This window comes from Lagopus leucura, unplaced genomic scaffold (genome assembly GCF_019238085.1).
Source record: "Lagopus leucura isolate 7727_CA_CO unplaced genomic scaffold, USGS_WTPT01 Super-Scaffold_100004, whole genome shotgun sequence".
Classification (NCBI taxonomy): domain Eukaryota; kingdom Metazoa; phylum Chordata; class Aves; order Galliformes; family Phasianidae; genus Lagopus; species Lagopus leucura.
The window spans coordinates 36,136,887-36,162,787 of NW_024962264.1; the positions used below are offsets into that span (position 1 = coordinate 36,136,887).

The 25,901-nt window shown below is 37.9% G+C and overlaps 1 protein-coding gene across 3 annotated transcripts in view; it reads left to right on the forward strand.

Moving 5' to 3' along the window:
• The window catches only part of ARSJ (arylsulfatase family member J), an 85,727-nt gene that overhangs the window by 18,681 nt on the left and 41,145 nt on the right, over positions 1 to 25,901 (forward strand). For 2 of the 3 annotated variants that reach the window (XR_006178739.1, XR_006178738.1), the window contains exons 2-3: positions 18,118 to 20,463; positions 22,176 to 22,255. Coding sequence is in view for 1 of the 3 variants with exons in the window: in XM_042870441.1 (XP_042726375.1) it covers positions 18,118 to 19,516 (1,399 nt within the window). In the remaining 2 variants the exon portion in view is untranslated. Of the gene's footprint in view, positions 1 to 18,117; positions 20,655 to 22,175; positions 22,256 to 25,901 lie in introns of those variants that run through there. The other variant, XM_042870441.1, reaches the window with a different exon arrangement.

Below are 25,901 nucleotides of genomic sequence, written 5' to 3' on the forward strand. Positions count from 1 at the left end.
AACGAAAGAAATGAAGCACTATCTGCAGGTAGTAGAGGCCGTCAAACACAATTTAAACAAGCAACTGAAAACATGGCCATAATTGGGAAGAATTTTGAAGTTGGAATAATTGAGTCAGGGGAAGTGGAATTTTGTAAGCACATTCCTGAGGGAGTGAGTGGGAAAAATCATTCTTTCTGGTGAGAGAGTGAAAGACAGTGTATGCATTTTTGGCTTTTATTAAAATGTATAGTGTGCTTCATTTGTTTCCACTTGTCCAGCAAGCTAATCTGAGTATTTCTTTCCCATCTGTAGGCTAATCAAGATTTCCATAATAGTCAAATTTTTGATGTTGTTAGGATATTTTTGATGTTGTTAGGATATTGTTTTGTTTTTCCTTTCTCAGTAACACACCTTGCAATTTGTAGACTCAAGGAGAGAATGAGAAATTTCCTTTATTTTTTAGTCCCAAGGGAAATTAGCAAGAAAGACAAGTATATTTTCTTTCAGCAAGAAAAGCAACGGAAAAACAGGTGGATTAGCAAAATGCACTGGTCTCTGTTTTGTTATCTCCAGGAACCTGTCTCTTAGCACCAGACTATGTGTATCTATATGAGAAGTTGCATGAATGTCTGAACAGTGCGCTTGTTTTTCAATTTCCACTTGTGTCCTTTTGTCGTAATTTAGCTGGAGTTATCTTCCTTTTTCTGAGATTTCAGACCTGTTCCTTCTCGTACTGATGCATGAGACCAAGAGAAAAACAAGTGTCAGGTGAAGGAGGTGATTTTTTGTTTTTTCCTTAAAGTAAAATGCATAACAAACTCTAACGTTTAATGTTAAAGAACCTGGTTTTGAAACTGTCATCAGAATCTTGAGCTTGAATGCAGAAGCGTGAACCTATCTGTCCAATTTTCCTTGTAAATCCTGTAGCTGTCAGAATAATGACATCTGTGGAAACACAGGGAATTCCTGAAACCTTGCAGAGATCAAAGTAGGTGACTTTGGGCAAAGCAGTGACATCTATGGAGAAACGAACAAAAATATGTAAGTCAGAGCAGAAGGCAGTTACCTAAACTTCTTGTAGGTGAGTCTCTGAAAGCCATTTTATATTGAGCCTGGGGATTATAGGGACCCCACAAAACTTGGATTCTAATGTCCCTAAATGTAGTTGATGCAAAGCACGTGTATATGCTTGGCAGGAATAGTGATGATTTTCTGGAACAAATGAAGTAAAGACTAGGTTTTGTCATAAGAAAGTACTCTAAATCATAGTGAAGATAAAGTCTTCAATTTGAGTTCAACTGCAAAACAGTTTGAGCAGCTATTTCAGTTTTATTAAGGGAATGCAGGTAATCTCAGTAGAAAAGCAGATAATTCCATATCAAACCAATAATAATAGATTAGATTAGAGAATTGCGACTGGCCCCTAATTTCAAATATGAGTTTTTTCTTCATCTCTCAAGAGTGAGAGTGGAGTCATGGGAAAAAGTGGAGGAAAAAATACTTCCATTTTTTCTGAACCTGAGAAGTTTGGAAGATTCTGAAAAGTGAGTTAATCCACACATGATTAACTGTGAAGTACTTTGACAGGCTAAAAAAGGTCCTTCATTAGATACATTTTTATCTTTTCATGACACTACAAAATTGTGCATTTTTATGAAGCACTGAATATTACCCTGGGATAATCTTAACTTGTGTATCACTGTCACCTATAATGCCATGCAGTAAGATATGTGGACATACGCAGCCATATTTTTATTTCTCTGGAATTTGGAGTTTACATTAACCACAATGAAAGAAAAGATATTCTTTTTTCTTTTTCTGATTGTGAGTTAGGGAGTAACTGACTTAACGTAGATGAAAAATGAATTGAGTTTGTGCAACTTCTTGATAGTAAGTGGAACTGTATTGGCCTTTAAATTGACCTAGAGCATTGGCAACAAACGGAAATACAGTTGGTTGTTTGTTTGTTTGATAGGCAAGGATGATTATTTTCTCATAGGATATAGAATCATAGAATCACAAGGTTGAAAATGGCCTGCAAGATCATCTAGTTCAACCATCCTCCCATTATCATTGCTACCACAAGCCTCTAAACCATATCTCATAGCTCCTCATCCAGACGCCTCTTGAACACTGCCAGGGCCGGCGACTCCACCACCTCCCTTGGCAGCCATTCCAGCGCCTGACCACTCTGAGAGAGAAAAAGTTTATCCTTATGTCTAATCTAAACCTCCTCTGATACAACTTGCGGACACTTTCTCGTGTCCTGTTTGTTGACTGTGAGAAGAGGCCAAAGCCCTCCTCACCACAACCTCCCTTCAGGGGGAGAGCCATGAGGTCTCCCCTGAGCCTCGTCTTCTCCAGACTGAACAATCCCAGCTCCCTCAGCCACTCCTCATAAGACTTGTGCTCCAGACCCCTCACCAGTTTCGTTGCCCTTCTCTGGACACGTTCCAAGGCCTCAATGTCTTTTTTGTAGTGAGGGGCCCAAAACTGAACCAGCACTCAAGGTGCGGCCTCACCAGTGTTGACTACAGGGGGATGATTGCCTCCCTGCTCTTGCTGGCCGCACTATTTCTAATGCAGCCAGGATAGCATCAGCCCTTTTGGCCACCTGGGCACACTGTCGGCTCATGTTCGGCCAAGCATCAGCCCACACTCCTGGGTCCCTTTGCTCTTCACAGTCATCCAGCCACTCATCCTCAATCCTATGACGCTGCATGGGGTTGTCAGGGCCAGAGTGCAGAACTTGACACTTGGCCTTGTTGAACCTCATCCCATTCACCTCAGCCCAGCGATCCAGCTTATCTAGATCCCTCTGAAGGACCTCCCTACCCTTTGACCATGTCAAAGGCTTTGCTGAAGTCTAGATAGACTACATGAACAGCCTTTCTGTCATCTTCCAGTCTAGTCACCCAGTTGTAGAAGGAGATGAAGTTGGTCAAGCATGACCTGCCTTTCACATACCCACGTTGAGTGGGCCTGATCCCCTGAACGCCACGCACATGCCATGTGATCTCTCCCAAGATGATTTGCTCCAAGTATGTGATACAGCATATGGGATACAACGTCTAAGAGACAAGTGAGAATCTGTCAGTGGATCAGAGAAACGTAGTTCAAAGACCTCTCATTCATAAAATATTTAGTTATTGCTATGAAAATAAAGGGAGAAAGGGAGCTTATGTAGCATATAAAAAAGTTGAAATGTCAGAATAAAACTTTCTTTTATAGCACATAAGCAAATTCTAAGTAGTCAAATATTTCAAGTGAAAGCCCAACCATGCTTTTTCTGTCTCAGGGTGTGTACTATTTCAGAATGTATTTCGGTTATATTGTTCTTAGGCTGGATGCGTACTTTCTAAGCTCATTGTGACCAACTGCTGAAAACTAGTTTGCCACAAAGTTGTTGTTCTCTTGTGAGAAATATAGTTGACTGATCTTTGATAATCTCAGCGAGCGTTTGCAAAGCTCGTGATGACTTGTTCAGCTTGAGTTGTATTATGGTGAAGAAGTGCAGTACAGTAAGTTTCAGGTTTGCTTAGCATAGATGGTTAATAATCTGTAACAAAAATGGTCAAGACACAACACTGGAACACTTGTTACTGGAAACCAGTTGGCATCAGGCACCCAACTGTGTTCTTGCTTTTTTTGCTTAGCCTTGTGTGTACCTAGCTTTCTGAGGGCTCTCTTATTTTCCATTTCTGTGGCATTGAACCTAACTGCAAGTTTTTTGTATGCCATTCTGGAGTCCAAGGCTGAGACTGGAAGACCAGTGCACATTCAGCATTTCTTTGGTGCTGGGTTACCCTCATCAAGTGAAGTGAAAAGACTTATACTAATGAAACTGATGTGCTGTTCTGTTGTCACACTTCAAGATCTTTATTTTTGCAGATAACTCTGTGTCACATTGCACGCTTGTACTACAGACAATAGTATGTGCTGTCAACAAATTGTTATGCATGTGTTTGTTTGTGCTTACTTTCCCTTAACACATTCTTGACTCGTAGAGAAGAAATATTTAGTGTCCTTATGAACAGCAGGTACGAAGGAGACCTTGTTTTCTTTCTTCTCCTTCCCTTTACAGATCCTGTATTCCTCTCTTAAAGCCAAGAAGAATAAACCCTGAATGGTGATGCTTCATGTTTAGCATGGCAGCATTTTGTTAATTTTGATGTTGTTGCTGTGGCTATTAACTTCACAACTTTAAAAAGGCATTGATGACAAGTTATTTGCCGTTGATTAATTACTATGTAGCTAATAGTGCTTGAAAAGGAGTGATGGGTTGTGGTCTTGTTATTTTCTCTTTTAACAAATGTTTGGCTCCCACAAGAAGCCCTAAGGTTTAAGATCAGATAAGTAGGAATTGCTTTTACCTTGAAGATTGTTGTTTTGGTTTGGAAACACTAAGAAAATCAACTTTTTGTTGGCCTTTTGCAAAAAAAAAAAAAAAAAAAAAAAAAAAAGGAGAGAACAGAAAGGTAACAAAATAATAATCCACATTTCCTTAACTATAATATAGTTCTGTTGTGGCAAGAATATTATACAATAAAACAGAACAGTTCACCAATCCTGTTTGCCAAAATAAGTGTCTGTAAGTCAGTGTACCTATTTTTTCCTGCCTTAAAAACTGCCATGCTGTTTCTCTGAACTTCCCATGCTCACAGAAGTATAGCTAAGTTTGTATTTACCTTAACAAAATCAGTTGTCCTGGCTGGCATTGTGAGGTCCAGATTGTAAGATCCAGACTTTACAAAGTTATTTAGAAGCTCAGTGATGCAGATTGGGAATCAGTAAACTTTTCAGTTGTGTATTTAGTAACTTGCACTATTTTCTTGGAGATTTAGGGACATGGTTTTGAAAATCCCATTAGGCACCTATTTGTGTCTGTATGTATTCACAGTCTGGTTTCTAAGTTCCCATGGTGTTGAAAACAGTAGAAATGCATTTAAGCATCAGTTCAGAAAATAGCAAGACTTTTAATCCATCCCATCTCAGAAAGCTTTTCTCTCTACATTGAATTTATGGGAATTAAGGGAATTAATTTAAGGAAATTAAGTAACAAAATTAAGATGTGAAAAATCCATACAAAGGGTTTTTCGAGCATCACAGCTCTATAGTTATTCAATGAAGCATATGTTATACTAAATGCTGAATATGCTTTCATCTCTCCTTAATAACTGCTGTTTCCCAATAACTATTACTTTTGCCTTTTATTTTTAATTTTTAAATGGATTTTGATTTTCATGACTCCAAAGAAACCCTAGAGAAGGTAAATGCCACACATTCCAAAAGATGACAAATTATTTCAGTTTTTCTTAATTGACTTTGATTTACAGTATTAGATTGATTTTGTCAAGTGTTGAAGTTAGTGATGGCAATTGATGAGCCATTACAATATATTCAGTCAATAAGTGACACAACACCATAACTGCTGCTTGACCTTTTTTGCATAGTATACGTGGGTAGGTCAGTGAATTCAGAAATAAGAATGGTACACAGCTGAGTGAGATAAGTGTGAGTACATGAATATCTTTGAGTTTGACTGTAGAATAAAATGAATCACGCACAATTGTCCATCTGGTACTGACCATTTGAGTTCTTGTAGGTATGGAAATTGCAGCTAGGTCCGAAGGACCAAAATTAGTGCTCTGAACCAGTGCCCTTTGAAGTCAGTGAAAACTTCGTCTTTGGCTTTCTTGTTTGAATCAGGCCAATAACTGCCAAGTTACCACTGGCCTTGAAATTCTCTCTTAATATAGTGAAGAATTTTGTACGTGTGGATGAGCATGCCTCTTGCCTCAGTACAAGTGGTCTGCGTCTTAAAGGAGGTATCACTTACCGTAAGGTATGTGATGCTAATATCACTCTATCAAACCAGTGTTTTCATCCAAAGGGGAAGAAACTCCACAGAAGGCAAGCATACAACAGTGACAGCACTGATTCTATTTAGTGTTTAATATACTGAATGCATACTGCCAAAGTTTTGTATACATCCAATTTCCACCTCATTTACGCTAGTGTCACACCATTACGTGAATCATTCTAGAAGTATTTTGTCTGGGATCAATCTTACCTACTAACATCTTAAATAAGGCGTAGTTTCATTAAAACATTCACGTGTCATAGAAATCACTTTATACATGCTTTGATTGCTTTTGATTGTACAATTGTTGTACATGTAAGAGATGTTGTTTCAGGATTTTTTTTGGACTTGCAGTGTGTAGGCACCTGTTTCCATTCCCACGTAACCTAATACTCCCTTTTATTACCCAGCCTCATTTCTCTCTGAGGCCTCCATTTCTGTGAGGCTTTTGGATACTTCCACTATACAACCAGTAGAGCAAAATGTTACAGAGGAGCAAAATACATGAGAAATTACTGATTGTTAGAAAGGATTAGAGAGTGCAGCAGTGATACTCAAGACAGTGCTACTTATTCTGTTCCTTAAAGTATAGGAGGGAACTAAAGAAGAATTTGTCCAAAGTGCTTAATTATTCAGTTGCTTGAAAGCTTAGACCACAGATATGCTGTTAACCTCAGCCCCATATTAATCATAGCTTGTTCTCTTCAGTGGTGTAGCAGGATGGTGGGAGGAAATTTTGTAGCACCCCAAAGCGTGACACTCTTGCAGCCATCACATGTGTAGCCAATAATCCCTAATTTCACTGCAGCTTCTGCTCTGCCTTGTATTTTCCCTAGCCTTTTCCTAAGGTGGGCAGAAATACAAGGACAGAAACTTGGATCTGTTTGGTACATAAGCAGATAACAGCTCAATGAATTGCTGGGCTCCAGGCTTTGTGCTATCTTATCTGATGCAGCTGTGTAAACTGAATCTTAGGGGCATTCTAGTACTTTCTTCTGTTGTAAGGGAAGGGCTGCCATGAGCTGGACATATTATTTGTTGAAGTTTGGCTCCTTCTCAGTCCCAGCATATGGAGCTCTGAACAGAGAAAGAAACAGGCCACCACAGCATTCTGGAGTATGTGGGAAAAGAGTTCAGTCTGCCTTCAAGCTTCTGTTGCTTCCCAGAAATCTGAAAATCCCTTAAGAAAGAAATCATGCTTTGAATACAAGCATTTAACTTCCCTTTTATGCCATATTATACAGTATTTAATATCTTTGTGTTAGTTAAAATTGTCACATAAGACTGACAGCACTAAAACACTGTTCTCCACTCCTTCCTTCTTGTTACAGAAGCACACCTACATCTACATCCATTTGCTCAGATAATGGCAGCAAAAGCATTTGATTTCCATGTTGAATCTCCTGTGTGAATAAACAAAGATGCTTCATTTCCCTATGTTGTCAATCAGGAAACTTTCATCTGGGACCCAGATTGATAGCATACTTCATTATCTTAACACATGATTCCATCAGGAGTTGCACATGCTGTCTCCAACACCAGCCATTACCTTAGGCAAAAGAGGACTTGCATGTTGTGGTCAACTCTTAAAAAAAAAAAAAAAAAGGGATTTTAATGCAATATTTGTCAAGTGAATTTAAAAGTAGGAAAGGAAATCCAGTAGTACTTTGAACAGTCTGAATTAAGTGAGGCAGTAGGATCTCATTTGGTAGCGAGCAGTGCATGACAGGACTTACAGATGACTACTAGTAAGCATTCTAAATAAGTAGATGTTTGTAAGTGCTGTGTTTTAAAAACTCTGTTGCAAACTGATCTTAGAATCAAGGTGATACTCCTTTATATCCCACCATGTTTTCACCTGAAGACTGAAAGGTCCATTGTAGATATCAGCTACTGTCCCTCTGCTGCATTGTATGAGGGACGTGGTACCACTACAGCTTGAAGGGATGAGAAACACAGAAGACTAAGGAACCAATATGGAAGCATCAGAAGAACTGAAGAATTAGAATTCATTTTCAGTGCTTAGGCTTAAAGCTGTGTGGATCCCAGAAGAAAGCGTGTCTCTTGCCTCCTGGCCCTCTGTTGCTAATGATTCAGTGCCACTGCTGTTGCCAGTATGTATCATTACAGCAAACTGTCTATGTTGTTGAAAAGTCAAATAGCATTTCAATTCAATCCAGATAAAACTCTTCATGCAGACAGGGCTGCAGCTTTTCTTGGAAAATGAATTCAGTTCTAGCAGAAGCTTGGCATGGCATGAAACCATTTCTGGCATGCATCTGTCCCAAGATACCTGCAGAGACAACAGCAGAAGGCATCTTTATCTTGCTGACAAGAATGCAGCTGGTGTTAAAGATCTTGAACGTGATGTATCTGGGTGGGCATTGCAGTCAGTGTGAAACTTAATATTGCTTAAGTGGAATAAGTGGATTGTGCACTCTTTCTTTTCACTTTTGAATAGCAGTTCATCATTTCATAATGTATTCAACAGTATTAGTGTAATTAAGCCCTCAATATAAGTGCTCAGGTACATCTCATTGCTCTAGATGAATAACCTGCCATGTTGGATTGCTGTGTGATATGTGGGAGATGAAAGAAGAGATAATCTTTTTCTTTTTATGTAAATGTACATATTTTGTGATAATGTTATATGACAGTACATTAGGCAGAACAAATAGAACAGTGAAGTTGATATGACACAAGCAATCATCTAAGAATATTTCTTAATCGGTATTTATGATCTCTGCAATGGAATAGGGGTTTCAGCCATTAATTCAGGTGCTCGTTTTGGTATCTTGATGACGCTGAGGAAAAGAAAAAATTCAATTAAAATTAATGGAATTGATTTTTCTGTTTAAGTAGCTACATATTAGTTAAGGGAACTAGAACTCAATCTCTTTTTTCCGTAATAGCTGCCTTAAGACACTTGAGCTTCAGACGTATCATAGGACAGGATAATAGGAATAGTCTAAATACTTAAAGGAGATTGTGGCTTGATTAGCATACTCTCAGTAATAATTTATCTCTAATTTAAAGTCTTAAAGCCTAATCTAAGGATTTGGAAGAAACTTACTAGCCTATGATATACTTAAGATCAGTAAAGCAATGAAATTATGGCAGTCTCCAAGGTTACACTCAGAATTGCCATGTTTATGTAGTTGTTCAGTCATTAATAGGAAATGATAGATTTCACAGCATTTGGATGTTATGTGAAGATACCTAAAATACTCTAAATGTGCCTGAATCTTGAATAAAACTGATTTTTTCAGTCCCACAATGTTCTTTAATTATAAAGTAATTATCTCTATCATGTTACCTATAAAATGATATGGTAGTTGTTAGCCTCTATTTTATATCTTGTCATTTTGTCTTCAGTCATCCTCGCTGTCAATTCAAGGTCATTTTACAACATTTAGATTGATATTTTCCTAAGCTGTCACAGAATTGTAAGTTTAAACCTCAAAAATTTTAACTTTAAAATACATCACCCAGGTAGATGGCACTACTTTAGATCTAAACACGTAAACAGACCTATGATATCAGACGTATTCTTTTAGACAATATGCTTTGAAGAGTCGCTGAAATTTACCATACCTACAAACATGCCTAGTCCAGGATATTCATAGTATCTGAGCTGTATGCTCTCAAAGTGCAGCAGTGCACACACACAGTGTAAGATGAAGGCCACCTGCATGCTCTCAGTGCTCAGGAGTGATGTGCTGTAGCACAGGGACTAGCACCAACTGCTGTGTTCCAGTTCTGATGTGCTGGTTTTCCTCCAGCCGTGTGCAGTGCTTGTGCAGTGCTTACAACAGTCTGTGGACCATTTTATTGTTGTACCCGAGGGGAGAATTCTTCTGCACTGCAATTTATTGCTTTTAGACTCCCTTTATTTCATGTTCTTCTGTTTTCCTTCCTGCAAAAAGGACTGGAGCAGATCAGAGAATTTCATCTCATACTAATGAATGGTGTTTCCTTTCCTATTTGCTTGCCTTAACTTCAGAGAAACACACGTGGATGGGCTGCTTATGTGACCTTCTTTTCTTATTGTTCAGCTCCAGTACACCTCTAAACTCACAGCAACGTATTTCTTTTCCTTGTAACACGTTGATTAGGGGTAAAATCTGAAGGAATCGGTTTTTGCTGAGAGCACAGAATTTGGTGGAAACGTCTGAATGTGTGATTGGTGTGCACAGAGCCTTTATTCAAATTGTTTTCATGTCATTTACATGTAGACTTGAAACCTAGAGTGTTGATTATGCCATCTTACATTTTTTTCTTTTTTTTTTTTCTAAATTAATAACATTCAGAAATAAAGTTGGAAGCAACGTGCTCTGTTTCCACAGCTGCAGCAGTCTCTTGCAAAGAAAACAATAGCTGCACATACACATATGCATTCCAGCTGCTTCTTACTCCCACATTCTCCTTTCCCCTTTTTGTACTCCCATTTGAGCAGATAAATTGTCTCAGTGGCAGGGAAGTTTAGTAGTGGGTATGATGAGAGCTTAATAATGTTTTGTGAAAAATAGTTATTTTCATACGTTATTTCCTAATTGCAAGGGCTGATTTAAAGTTGAAACTTCTGCATGAGTTTCATAACACTGTTTTTGTTTTTCACTGTGCAAAGTACCCCTTACAAACAGGGAGATTAACCTGAAGGAAATGCAAGTAAAGGTCTCTGTTTCTTTCATCTCCCAGCTTGGTTCTGTACTGAGCTATATTTCCTTTAGAACCAGCAACCCTAGAGAGAAGAGATTTCTTCCTGCTGTTCCCCATGCTCTGCTTCTCTCCTGAAGTGACTGTGATGTCAGCGGGAGGTGGGCAGGATAAAAGACAGGACCACTGGTGCACATCCTCAAGATGCAAAATTGGCCAAATGAGCACCAAACAAAGCCACAATGAGCACCATTTTCTGTGTTGATTCTCCTGCTTTTGAATGGCAGAGTTCTGGGGCTGCCGAGCCACCACAAGGTGATCGCTCAAGATTTCTCTAATTCTTGCTATTGATAAATGTTTATTTTTGTTAATGTAGCTCTGGGTGGCATTTCAAGGTGCCGGATGATAAAAAATACGTTCTCAGTATAAGCAGTATAGTTGTGTAAGGACATTTTTTAGATGACCAAATATCGGACCTTGCATGAGATTCAGTTGCCATGCAGTTAAACAGGCATACCTGAATGCCAATAGCTCCTTGGAAAAGGATAATTAACAAAAAACTGTGAAATTCTTAGTCTGTTAATAAATCATTGCATGGCTGAGGGTTGGTTGTGTTTACTGTCACTCTGCCTTCCCTCCCCTTCCTGGGCTTCTTGTCAGAGCAAAGCGGAAAGGTGAGGCAGTTACATCCCCCCATATCTCACCCCAGCCTGTGCTCAATATTCCATCAATTTAACAGTTGGGAACCAGGGCCATGGGGATCATAGAGATCATGTTTATTTTGTAAATGGTTGGTCTTTGTCACCCTCACATTTCTAGAAAATTAACTGGTATTGGCAGGCCATGGTGTGGTGCTCTGGATCAGCTCCTCTGATCCCTCCTGCCACAGCTCATCTCTAGTGAAGAACTGTCTCCATGCTCTGGAGGAAACTCTTTGATCTTTCTGCCACAAAGTCATGCACTGCCATCTTGGAGAAGCAACCTGCTAGCTATAGTAACATTTCCATGTGTCAATAAAACCATTTCTTACCTAGTTCAAATCACTTGGAAAATACTGTAGATATACAGAATGTCATAGGCACACCTGTAAACAGAGAGAAAAATAGGCGACATAAGCCAACACATCATTTCTTTCATTATATCCTAAATTTCTATTGCTTAGCATGAGGGTCGATCTTATGACTGATCATGTTTTCACATATAAATAATTTTCTTCCCTCCATTTTGTTCAGAATTTTAACCAGGTCAGAATGCTGCATGGCTGATTTGTGAGTTATTTCCGTACCTGTAGCATTACTCATATTCATGGGACAAACTTTGATTACTTACTTTGGTCGTGTTTCAAACCACTATCTGACTGAAATCACACTCATGTTTAAACTACATGTTGAACTGAAATGTTAGCTATAACTTTACTTTGGAATCAAGTATCTGGAACTCACAGCAGAAAAAAATATTTTTTCCGCACTGCTGCAGAGGCTGCTGTTTTTGAAAGACAAACTAATTTCTGTTGTGCAGATCCAGGGCTCCTCAAGAGTGTTTCTGAGAAGACTACACTGCTCAAAAATCAAGACTTCTATGGCAGTGTTTAGAAAATGTATAACATAGAATTGGATACAGACACGAGTACTGAAGAGGAAGGATATGATTAACAGAAGATTTTAGTTAACCTGGTCTAAAGCAGAAATTCGTGAAGAATGCTGAGATGTCTACTGCCTGCTTTGTCTCTCACCAAAGAAATTTGAGTTTTCAAAACCTGAACAGATTCGATATAAAGCTCGTAGCTTTTATGGCAAATACTATGGGTGCAAAATCACATTTTTGTGTTTCTTTCATGTTGGTCAATGGCTGATCAGCAAGTTTGCACATTGCTGCTGTGCTTTTCCCCAGCCTCTCTGGTGGGCTGAAGCAGAATGGCCTCTGCACAGCTGCCACTTTGCTAACAAGTACCTGACAGAGCGCAAACCAACTTTGAGCTAATTAAGAGTAAAAACAGCTGCCCAAAGTAACAGCTTTTTTAAAAAATCAGTGTTTGTAAAAGCCTAGTCCTCTATAAAGAGGTTTTTATTATGTTTATTTGCTCTCACTGGTCGTTGAGTCCTGCTTCTAATCATTTTTTGGGTGTTGGTGTTTTTTTCTCCCCACAAGCTTGGACTCCAGAGGAAGGGGAGCCTCCACACAAAACAATGTCACTGATTCCTGCATTCTTCACCGAGGTGAAATAACTGTGTTTCAAACTATCCTTATACAAACAGTAAGATGTCACAGCCTGTTCTTTACCAGTTGTTAAGCCTTTTACTTTAACACAGAAATGATCAGTAATGATTCTTTAATGCAGCATGCATACCTCAGTATTATCACTCTCCGATGCCTTTTCTATTTTAAATAATCTCTTCTGAATCCTAGTCTGTAATTTATTTTAAAATTTGAGAAAACTCATCCAATGTGGTGACAGGTGACAGGATGAGGGGAGATGGCCTCAAGTTGCACCAGGGTAAGTTTAGGTTGGATATCAGTAAAAAACTTCTTTACAGAAAGGGTTGTTAAGCACTGGAATAGGCTCCCCAGTGAGATGGTTGAGTCACCATTCCTGGATGTGTTTAAGAACTGTTTGGATGTGGTGCTCAGGGATGTGATTTAGCAGAAGGTTGTTAGAGTTAGGGTAGTATGATAAGTTTGTGCTTGGACTTGATGATCTTTAAGGTCTTTTCCAACCTGAGCAATTCCATGATTGATTGTTTCCTAAGATGTGCAAACATAATAAATATAAGTTTTCTACATGCTAGCAAAAGTCCCTGAAATTAGGAACTTAAAACTGTGCTTCTTTGGTAATCTTAAGTGAGCCTTGAAAGAATCCTGGTTTGAAGACAATTAATGCAGTATTTTAAAATTACAAAAGCTTAAAATTAATAGTCTGTTACATTCACATTACAAAATAAAAACATCTGAGCTTCTTTCTTGATGGGGAGCCTACAATGAAGTTAAGGGGAAAGTGCTCAATAGAAAACTCCTTGAGATGTTTTTAAAGAGAACTGGTTTGATGAACATATGTTTTGGACCCCATAAGCACTATGGGGTTGAGACATGCCAAGAGAACTTCTTTCTCTTACAGACCTTTAGTCTTGCTCTCTGCTTCAGTGAATAGCAGTGAAAACATACAAATATCAGTATCATTGATCTACTTCTGTAGTTTGGTTTGTTCTTCAGATGAGAAGTGGAAAAGTAGTTTATCATTACTGAGGACATCAGAAATAGGAAATTAGACCTCTAAATGTTCATGCATTCCTCAATTTCAGGTCAAAATGTCTGTAGTGTCTCCGTGGGGATTTATATCCACAAAGACTCCAGCGCCTGAACATATAGTTCAGGTGCTTTAGCAACTTAATTGTCACTGCACCTTGAGAGAGATAGTAGGAGTAATATACAAGTCTTTGGCTTAGCTGTGTGTCCTTGTAGAGTGAAACAGGAAAGGAAATCATGGTGGAAAGCAGTATCAAACCCAGGATGAAGGATTTGCTTGTTTGTTGATTTAATTTAAGAAACCTCCAAAATATTTCTCTCGGCATTCAAGAACCAAAGGTCGTACAAAGTCACCAAGATACTTTCTCTGGGAGGCCATGGCTCTCAAGTTTCCACTACAAGCAAATGAACAGTGCTGTAACAGTCAGCTAGCACTATACAGCTGCCTTAGCTGAAACAGTTACTGCAGTGTTTTTACTGTAAACATCTGAACAACTTCCACACCAATAAAATCAAAGTAAGAGTAGAAAATCCACCATGCAGAAACATGCCCAGGTGGTGAGGAATAATAACAAAAACATTTTTGTAATTTATAATTTTCAGTAGGTATGTTATTAACTGAACATTTCAAATAATTTTTAGTTAGGTTTATGTTGGTGTTGTTGTTAAACAAGAACAGAAGGCATTTTTCAAATTTCAGATATCTAGTGGGCACAGACATGGCTTAGAATCTTCAAGGGGCAGGGTGGAAGAAAAGACAGTGTGGACATGAAGAATTCACAAGTCCTGGACACCTACACTTTTTGCAGAGTACTGTCACTCTTTCACCTTAATGTAAATACTGTCCACGGAGGTCAAAGTCTGAAAAACAGGACAATTACTTTGTGCAACTCATCAGCGTTTATATTTTTTATTATTATTATTAAATTATTTATTATTTGTATTGGCCTGGTTACTAATGTTATTATAATGAGGAGCTCCAGGCTGTTCTTTATCATAAATTGCTTTCTGTATTTAGGATTAAATTCAACCAAAGCATTTTGAAGAATTAGCAAGTTGGTGGTGGGAAACTATGAAATCTACAAAATGTATTCCACAGAAATATCTTGGCAGATAGTGAGCTCATGCACTAGAGTCTAGGGGACTCCCCCAGAGTATTAGCATGTGCCTCTTATTTCCTTTATTTTTTGCCATGCTCATTTTTTTCTTCCCTTGCGCAGTCTAAATACAGTTTCAAAATGATAATGATGCAATATTTTTCCTTTAGCTACTTATGCAGTTTATTTCTATATAATCACTGTCTTTTGCTCAGATTCCTTTGTTTTCTCATGAAACATCTGAAAGTCCTTTGAAAATATAATCCTTTCACTGGAAAAGTAATAGTGGCACATAATGGATCTATTAGAAAGGCATGTGGCACAGAAAAGTGAGCAAATCCTGACCGCTTTTGTGATAGTGAAGAGTGTCCTGATAGTTATAGGCTGCAATTGCATTGAGACACTTCTGCAGTTGAAATATTCTATCTTAAAAATGATTATTTACGTAAGTCAATTTACATATGCGTACCTATTTGTATGTGTGCATGTATGTATATCCAGAAGCGTATCTGCCATAAATACCAGACACATACACATATGGGAAACATACCAGAAGTATGTGAAGCAGAATTTGAGCAAGACTGTTCTGTGTGTATTATAACCAGCATGCTGAATAACTTACTGCAACAAGGGGCACTGCTGTATTTCAGATATTTTACTAAGAATAATGTGTAATAACTAAGAATAATGTCTAATAACTGAAGCTAATTCTTGATATTTTTTTAGTTCAATGTTTTTCAAATAGCCAGTGTAGGAATTTCATGCTTGGATGTATAATTGAAAAGCTGGGAAATCTCTGTGTTGGTTATGATTTTTTTATGTGAATTAACTTTGTATGAGTTTCATACTTGCTGTGTAAGCTTTGTCAGGAAGCAGCTTAGTTTGCAGTGTGCTGTGCTGTTACTCATTCCCCTCACATTCTGCTTGTCTGTCAAAGAGTTAGCAGGGTCTCTATTACTCCAGCATCACTGTAAAGAAAATTCCAACAGCAAATGCCAGCAAAATCAGTGTAATGGGAGAAACTGCCCAACTGGGGCTGGGTGGTGATCTTTAGTCTGGCAGGGATGGAGAAGGCAAGGTCTGTGCGCTAGAGTAGCAGCGTGGGAGCTTCAGTCAGATCCAATCAGGGGAATTTGCTGAAAGAGTTGAACAAGGCAGGGGGACAGAGAAGGGGAAGGAAATTAAATATCTTCTTAGCATAGTACCCTGTGGGATCTCAAAGAAATAGTGAACTGAAATATGGGGCATTTCCATTATTCATTGTGGTTTCCTTGCTGTAGTTTACCTGTTCTGAAAGAAAAATGCAACTAATCATGGAAATGATGTGGATGTTTGTGCATGCATGACATTTCTTTCATGGAAGTAAAGTGTAAGGCCCAGAAACCCATTATTTTGGAAGTGCTCTGTTGCTATGCAGTCTGTCCTGTCTCAGCACCAGCCTGTGAGTTTGGGACAGTTGGATGGCAGGGCTCCAGATGCACAAACTAGTTACAGATAGAAACAATGCTCTGAAAAAGTTCCAGAGAGGCAGAGGGAAGCAGCGCTGCTTAAAGCAGAGGAGCACAACACCCAAAGCTTCTGCAGTTATTTAGTTGGACTACAGCTTCTGGTTCTGTGAAAATAACGAAAGTCCAAGAATAAGATGGAAGTTAACACAATTATTACAGCTTGGCAGGCATTAAGAACATCCATGTTGCCTACTAAGATGTTGTCCAGGCAGACATCATATAGAAGCAGACTAGGTTATTTATGGGAAGGCAGAGCTTAATGTTTTTAATTCTGTAGATAGCTCAGGAGGCCAATCAGATTGGCAGTATTAGCAGAATGCGTCAGAAAATCCCAACTTCTGTTACCACAAAATAGTAAAAGTATTTTTGAGGCGGATTCACAGTGGCGAGGCACCTAGCAGTTCTACTCATGTCTGAGAATTTTGTCTGTTCTTATAATCAGGGAGAAGCCTCTTTTAGTTTATAATGTGCTGATCAATTTTATTTGTAGTGTCTAAGTGTTAAAAACTGACTTGTGCTTAATTTTTGTTACTACTGCCCATGCTGAATTTGTTTTTTAATGTTATGGATACTGTACGTATTCTTTTCTCACAGACTATGCTGCAGGATTTATTATCCCATCCTTTAAATATACTATTGTTGCAGTTGCCAAGTGCAGTATAGGTATATATATGTTTACCACTATCAAATCATGAGGTATTGTAAAAATTGTATTCATCCAAATATTTTTTCATAATCATTGTGAAATGGTAACATGATAAAGCTTTCTGTGGAGAAAAAAAATATGTATCTCAAAATGTCAGTGCTCCTGTATATCTAGATATTTAGACTAACTCAGTTTCTGACAGGAAACATTTCAGAGAAATGTTAGGCATAGACAGAAAATGAGTGCTGAACAAAAGATCCGTGATTAAATTATCACTTTCTTTTCAGTGATTTCTCATAAACATCTTTCACTGTAAATTTCCTTTTAGTTAGGGCAAACCTAACTCACCATCCGTACATGCTTACACCTCTTCCTTAGGAAATGAACGTCACAGCATGGGACTGTAGGTGTTCCGGACTCCAAGGGATGCAGAGCCAGGCCCCATCACGTGTGTGCTGATGACTGACTCAGTTGTTATAACATTAGCAATGTCTCTACTAAATCATAGCCCATATGCATGTTGCATGATGAATCACCAGAAGTCTGATCATTGGGGCTTCAGGATTGTGCATGTTGTGAGAACTGGGCCTGAGTCAGGGCTATGGTACTTATTCATGCTCAAAAATACAATGCAATCATTCTGCTTTTTAGGGTTTGTATTATACATGAGGGATACTGGAAAAGTCTGTGAGTTTGACTGCTAGCTTTAAAATAGTAATGCCTAACTAATGCTTTGCAGGGAGCTTGTTGCCTCTGAGATTCTCTGACACTGCTCACAGCTACAAGGAAATCAGAATGCTAAAAATGAGGCCAAAAGGGAGGGGAGTGTGTGATGTGCTGTGTCATGTTACTTGTTTAGTATTGTTGCCCAGTGGCCAGCGAGGGAGAAGCCACTCTTTTGAATGCTCGTGAAGTAAAACAGATGCCATTCTCCTGCTTCAGCAGATTTAGTAGTATAACCTTGTTAGTTTTTGACATATGCACTCTGAAATGTTTCAAATAAAAATTGCTTCATGCTTAAGAATTGTTTCTATCAGTTATATGCATGGGTGTCCATGGGTAAGGGCTTGAGGCTTTCCTTTTCCCCCTGCCTGATGCAAATGTCTCTCTCCTGCCTGCCCCCAGGTACCAGATACACACCGGCCTTCAGCACTCCATTATACGGCCAACCCAGCCCAACTGCCTACCTCTGGATAACGTCACGCTACCTCAGAAGCTGAAGGAGGTTGGTTACTCAACACACATGGTTGGCAAATGGCACTTGGGGTTTTATCGCAGAGAATGCATGCCCACACAGAGAGGATTTGACACTTTCTTTGGCTCACTCTTAGGCAGCGGTGACTACTACACTCACTTCAAATGTGACAGCCCTGGAATATGTGGCTATGACCTGTATGAGAATGATAATGCAGCTTGGGATCACGACAATGGCATCTACTCCACACAGATGTACACGCAAAAAGTACAACAAATATTAGCTTCTCACAATCCCAGGAAACCTATATTCTTATATATTGCTTACCAAGCTGTTCATTCGCCTCTTCAGGCACCAGGAAAGTATTTTGAACATTATCGATCCATAAATAACATAAACAGGCGAAGATATGCTGCGATGCTAGCTTGTTTGGATGAAGCCATAAACAACGTAACCCTTGCTCTAAAGAAGTACGGTTACTATGACAATAGCATTATCATATACTCTTCAGATAACGGTGGGCAGCCAATGGCTGGAGGAAGTAACTGGCCTCTCCGAGGGAGCAAAGGAACATACTGGGAAGGAGGTATCCGTGCTGTTGGGTTTGTCCACAGCCCCCTTCTGAAAAACAAAGGGTCTGTGTGTAAGGAGCTTGTGCACATCACGGACTGGTTCCCCACTTTGATCACACTGGCTGAAGGACAGATTGATGAAGATATCCAGTTAGATGGCTATGATATATGGGAAACCATTAGCGAAGGCAGACGTTCTCCACGGGTAGACATCTTACACAACATTGACCCAATTTACACCAAAGCCAAAAATGGTTCTTGGGCAGCTGGCTATGGGATCTGGAACACTGCAATTCAATCTGCCATCAGAGTGAATCATTGGAAACTACTGACAGGAAATCCAGGATATAGTGACTGGGTTCCTCCGCAGGCCTTCAGCAACATGGGCCCCAATCGCTGGCATAATGAACGTGTTTCTTGGTCAGCTGGCAAAACTGTGTGGCTTTTCAACATAACTGCTGATCCATATGAACGGGTGGACCTCTCTGCAAAGTATCCTGATGTAGTGAAACAGCTGTTGAGGAGGCTTTCACAGTTTAATAAGACTGCGGTTCCTGTTCGGTACCCACCTAAGGATCCACGGAGTAACCCAAAGCTGAATGGAGGAGTCTGGGGTCCATGGTTTAAAGAGGATGAAAAGAAGAAGTCAGATAAAAGTAAAGGTGCTAATAAGCAAAAGAAGGACAAGAACAAGAAAAAAGCAAATCGGAAAAAAGGACAATCATTACATTGCCGATCACGTCTTGCTGGTGGATAGACTTTCAGCATTCTTGTTTTTGCCAAGCCTAAGACAGCTTGGCCCAAATTCCTTGAATTCTGACAATATACCAGAAATGCCTGCTCTGCACTATAGAGGAAAGCTGTCATCTTTTAATTTGTTCTCAAATTTCACTAGGATGAGATATTTTGACGCTGCATCAAACATACATAAACATCCATGTGACAGACTTTCTCCTCTGCAGGAAGAATGGTGCTCTTCCATCACAGCTAAATTCCAGATAAGAACACAATTACTCCTAACTTCAGAAGGCCCATTTTTGATGGACAAATGATTGTTCCTTGCCTGAATTAGTTAGAATTTTTTGAGAGTCTGGAATGGCAGATGATTCATAGAGAGAAAGGAAAAGCAAAGCTTGAAAACTTCTGTAGGTCTGAGAGTATTAGCCACCAACCTGTGACGTTTTTTGATAAAACACAGCAAAAATTGAAGCCAACAGTATCTTTTTTGGGGGTGCTGGGGAGAGAAACACGATAGTAGGAAAGCTGCTTTGAATTAGACAGTGTCTCTCTTAGGTAAACCAGAAATACTTTTTAAATTCTCTAAATGTGCTAACCTTTCCTCATTTGTAGTAAAACCAGAAGGTTGTTATCAGCACACCTGAATAACTAGCACATGTCATATATAATTTATTATAGGCATAGGCAAAAGCACATCACCAAAGTGAATGTAATATTTAAACACTTTAAGATATCTATTCTACAGAACATGCAAGACGTAATTTATTTTACAGCACAATACTTTCTTCTTTTCCATTCAAACTTTAATTAGTGGGTGATGCAAGGGTTGTTTGTTTTGCTTTTGATTTTTAATTTTATTTTCACTCAGTCATTCAGAGTTTTGTTCAACAGATCCAAATCCTCAGAGTACTGTAAAACAAGGAAATGCTGTAGACACTGCTAGGATGAGAGAGGAGAATGATTCAGGTACATCATTTCAATATGTATTTGCCTCCAATTATTTTGAATGTAACAAAGTGATTATTTAATTAAGTAGTCACGTGAATATTGTTCAGTTTCTGTACAGAAGCTAGGCCATCTTTGTGTTTGGGGGGAAAAAATCTACTTTAAACTTTTTATTTATGTGGCTATTAAAATAGTTTATTTTTATGGCACTCAGGAAAGTAGTCTGTCTCTTTTTTTGCATCAAAAATAACAATTCTGTCCTTGCTTATTTTAAACAAACTCAGTAAACTTATTATTATTGTTTCAAGGATGATTTTGACTTTTAACTTCGGAGGCAGAATTTCTTCTTCCAATACATGTATGATTTGAGAGCTCCTTCACCTTTGCCTCCTTCCAGTATGTCTGTGAAGATGATTAATGGGATGTACAGATTGTATATGTCTGGTGATCTGTGATAATTGATACAATACACATACTCATTCAACTTTCAAGATGAATTATGTAAAATAGATTATTCATTTGCTAAATAGCTGGTAACACAGTTTGGTAAAATTTAAAGTAAGCATGCTTTCCAACTACATCTCATTTGAATCAGAAATTGCATTCATATAAACTGACTACAGTTGAAAAATGAAAGCATTTCTAAAATCATTGCACACTAAAGTCTGAATCATGTTCAACACTCCAAAATGTCCCCAATCTTTTTTAAAAGGAACTAACTGCAGATGTATACTATCAGAACCTGGTAATTTGCAAATTTGCAGCTACAAAGCTGAATAAAGCTCTCATTAGCAAATATTTAGAAACAAGCTAGTCAAATTTTAGAGTTACTCTATAATGCATACACTGAGAAGATCTAATGAGTGGACTTCTTAACGAAGTACTTGTAAATAAAGGGATAATGTGTGTGTGCATGTAAGTGTTCAATATTGTTACTATTCTTTTCCATTGTGTGATCTCTAGGGGAATAATTAATCTTAGAAATCTGTCTAGCTTTATTTAAAATGCAGAACATTCAGTGAGTAATTAGGAACTCAGCCTTTCTCTAACAGAATTTCTCAGTTCTTTTAAAGGTACTATTAATGTCATTAAAAGGAGCAGTAATAACTTCTTGAGATATCACACTCCAAAGTGTCCTGTGTAAAACACATGATTTTGAGAAAATGCATGGGTTTTTTTTTGTCTTTGAGAAGAAGTGAGACTTTTAAAAGTAGTGTGCATCAGTTACCGATACACAAATGTGTGTACCAAGTAGACAAATGCAGATACACTTTTTATGATGAATATTTATAGTCTGAGAATGAATCTCCGTTTCAGGAAACATTAGGAGAAGAGTCAAGGGAGCAGGAACTGGTTTTGAAACAATATGCTGTCTGGTTTACATTTTAACACATAAATGATCATATTTATCTTTGAAATAGGCCTGTATTGAACACTGAGTTCAGCATCAGTAAGAAATAGTAACGTTTCTGACTTTCTGAGGTCATTTAGAAAGGGCCAAAATTAGATTGTATGCTAAACTATATATAAAAAGGGATTGAGATATTTTAATTTATTTTGACATAATATAATTAAGACACTGTAGTAGAATGTTACACAATCAGTGATCGTTCTTATCCATGAAATGTTTCATCATTGCTTTGGCTGTTACTGGTCTAAAGCAACCAGGGAGCATTATTCTCTGGTCACGTTTTATTTTGTGATTATTTATTTCTGTTTTCTTTTTTTCTCAGGCAAAATGAGAGTCTTTGAATGCAAACAGTGCAAAGCAGAACAGTGGATCAGTTCTTGCATGAAATATATGTGCCAAAATGTAAGTGTTTGTAGAGCACACATTAGGAGTACATTTTCTAAGGCTGCAGTGGCTGTCAGTTAGGATGATTCCCTTAAAAATCAAAACTCTGATCTGGTTTAGGGCAAAGGTTGGATTTGCAATGGGTTAAAAATAGGCACAGTTTGATAGCCTTCTTGAACCATTTGCTGAGAAGATCATGGTGAGAAAACACCACGTTGTCATTTTCCTGTCTACTTATTACTCCTGTTTTCACTCCAGCAATACATTGTTCTCTTGTTTTCAGTGCTACTACTCTGCTCTCAAACCAAACTTTCTGTTTACAGAGTTGTAAGTAGTACATTCATTCAAAGAGCAGGATTTCACAGGTTATTTACATCCCAGGATGTGTTACGTGTCCAATCTCAGGGAAGATATGAGAGGTAAGCACTGCAAACAGTTCAAAGAAACCACTGAAACCACAGTCCTGAAACTCAGAATCAAAAGCAACAGTCCTTCCAATTGCTGGGCAGACACACTAAGGCAGTTAATACTTTGTTCAGGAGGATTTATTGTGCAAATTTTGAGAAGATCTAGAAAAAGGCTTCACAGGGAGAATGGCAGGAAGGATATTTTTTTAAGTTATCTCAATTTGTAGGCATATTTAACAAATGCTATGGGTACAATAAAAAGTCAGCTGTGATTATAACTCTCTGTGATCCTGGACAATAATCCCTACCAGAGCTGCCCCAAGAATGAGAAAGACAAATGCAGGACACAGAGCAAGAAAGAGAAACATGAAAAAGGAAAAAAAACAGAAACACAAAAGCCTTTCCTCAAAATTTGCATACCAAGCATATTATTTCATGCTAAATTTCTCTTAAAATCCTTCAGGTGTGAAAAATACTAGTTCTGCCCTTTTTAGGATTTCTCAATCTTATTCTATAAATTGCTTTTCAAATGATTCAATAATTTTATCAACCACTGTTATGTTGGCTTTTTGTTACTGTTGTTACTTAGTTTCAAATGAAGTTGGAGAGAAAAATATCCTGGCTACAGGTAAATACTAGTGGAAGGAAGTACTATGAATGGTAAGTAAGTCTAAAATGACAATCTTTTTGTATGGATCTTGTTGTAAGAGGTGAGGGACAGTACTGAAGCTCAGGAATGGAAGATGAGTTATCATAAGTAATGGAGTCATTAGTGTCTGAAGCCATCTGGTAGGTTTCTATATCTGCTGGGACACACAACTGGTATAGAAAGTGAATTAGGCCATTAAACCCTGCAACTTCCTGTCTCTCTGCCTGGAAGTAATGGATGCTGATTGGATTTCAAGCTGATGAAAGAGCACTCATGCTTCCACCTATACAGGATTATATATAATGGGTTATCTGAGGTATTGTCTAGACAACACTGAAACTTACTGGTCTTACTGCAAAGAATAAACAACTTTTTTTCTTTCATTGCTCTGCGCATTCAGCAGTGTGCACTCAATGCTTTTACACAGCCATCCACAGTTTCAAAGTTGCCTTTTACTCATATGGATAGCATTAGCTTTTTGCATCACAAAGTGATACTGCAACAAAAGTTAGAGCATATGGTGTCAGATACTGGGCAGCTGCATTTGGGACTAGGAACTAATGCTCTATTAAATTTTATTTTAATTGAAGTAGCTTCAGATTTGGTTGATGGCAAAGAGTAGATTCCATAATGCAATTGGATCAAAGACATGGTTATATCTGAATTCTTGAACTATCTTAAGATACTGAATTCCTTCCAGTGGCATTCTGGAGCATAAATGTGGATTTTGGATCTATCGACTTTGACAACAAATGTCACTGAGAATTGGTCATTCTCTGAATAAGGAAAAATAGTGGTAATGACACATGGTATGATCTGTACGATTTTTTTTTTATTTTTCAGATATAGAGATATGTGAGCAAAGAACTGTATCTCTGCTGTCTGTTGTTGTCCATTCTATCTGAGTCCTGAAAGAAAGTTTGTCTTTTTTAGTATATAACATTCAGAGGCTAACTACAGGCTCCCTTGGTCATCTTGCTTTAAATTGAGAATATTCCTTTGCAAAGTAAATAAAATACAGTTTACTTCATGTTGCATATATCATAAACTGTACTATCAGTGTGAGGTCCACTTTTCCAAAATATAGCATTAGCTCAGAAAAGTACTCAGAAATTCACCTGTTAACTACCGCCTTACTGATCTGTATTCTTAGGACAGCACTGGCTTTGCTCTTTTTACTCTTAATCATTTATTTTCTGGTTTCCAAGAAAAGACAGAGAATGTACATTCCAACAAAAAAAAGAGCGTAAGATTTAACTTAGCAGATAGGTAATACAAGCTTCACTTCTGTGTTCCATTCCTGTAGAGCAGCGTACTAAATAAAGCATTTCATTTCATTTACGTGGAACATATTTTGAGTTCTTGATGAAGCAAAAAGGTTATGTAAAAGGCAGGCCAGTGTGAAAAGAGAAATATGTTCCCTTTCCCTGAGTTATGCTTGTTTTTGCCTCTGCCAAATGAGTTAATAATAGTAGATATAAATATAGCTTAAAGCATGAAAGAAGTTCTTATTTAGTGCTTGGATTCAAATGGGTGTCGCAGCACAGGTATATTCCATGATACAGTTATAAGCTATTTCATAAATTCCATTTGTATGAGTTATAATCCAGGCAACATTATGAAAGTTGAGCTTGCAACCAAAATAAAAGAACTGATTAATGAATGTTTTTGTCAATTTCAATAATGAATGGAGAATAGGGTCTGAATATATAATATCATATAAACATAGAATAAAAATTGTTTTAAAAATTCCTCATAAACATCAGTCTCTGTAAAAGTCAACTGTATAATCATATAAAATTACTATAGGCCATGATGTTTGTTGTCATTCCTTAACTTTGTCTAAAAAGAACACTTTTGAGAATTACTTGACACGACCATGATTATTCTTCTTTTGAATGAAACTTTGCTCATGCTAATTAAGATTATCTAGCACAGAACTACATGCAAGAGAAAGTGAAATGATCCTGAAATCAGGAATGGTTCTCCATTAAAAGTATCTAATATGCAGTTTCAAAAAGGCCAGAAGTAGTCTCAGAACTCAGTATTTGCTGAAATCCATTGTGGTAGATGAATTTATTTGTTTTAGATAACAAATATATGTTTTTGTTTCTTAAGGTGGCTAGAGAAGTAGGGAAAACATGGCCCTATGAGAAAAGAAAGAGTACTAAGCTGTGGCTGGTGTGGTACACAGAATGAAAAATTTGCAAGTTGCAAGGAGCAATTTGGGAGGATAAATGGAAGGTCTTTATACTTTGCCTGTCATCACCTGCTGGTTCTTTGTTTTGTTTTGTTTCATTTTTTTTAAGAAAAAAAACTTTACAAGCTGTGAATACTGGCAAAACTTCAAGGCTGAAGGTGTAACTAGTAATCTTTCTCCTTTGGGCAACCCTCTTAAATCTTCTTCTGAGAGCACACCTCTTTTTGTATTGATTAGTTCATCAGTTTTCATCAGCAAATTTCATTACATTTTATCACTTTGCATGGAGTGAATAGAATTAATTTTGACAAGGAAAATGTTGAAGCTTTTTGTTCAGTACTGTTTATCTTTACCAAATTTCTTATGCTCTTGAAGTAATCTCTGAGCATTCTCTTATCCAGATCAATT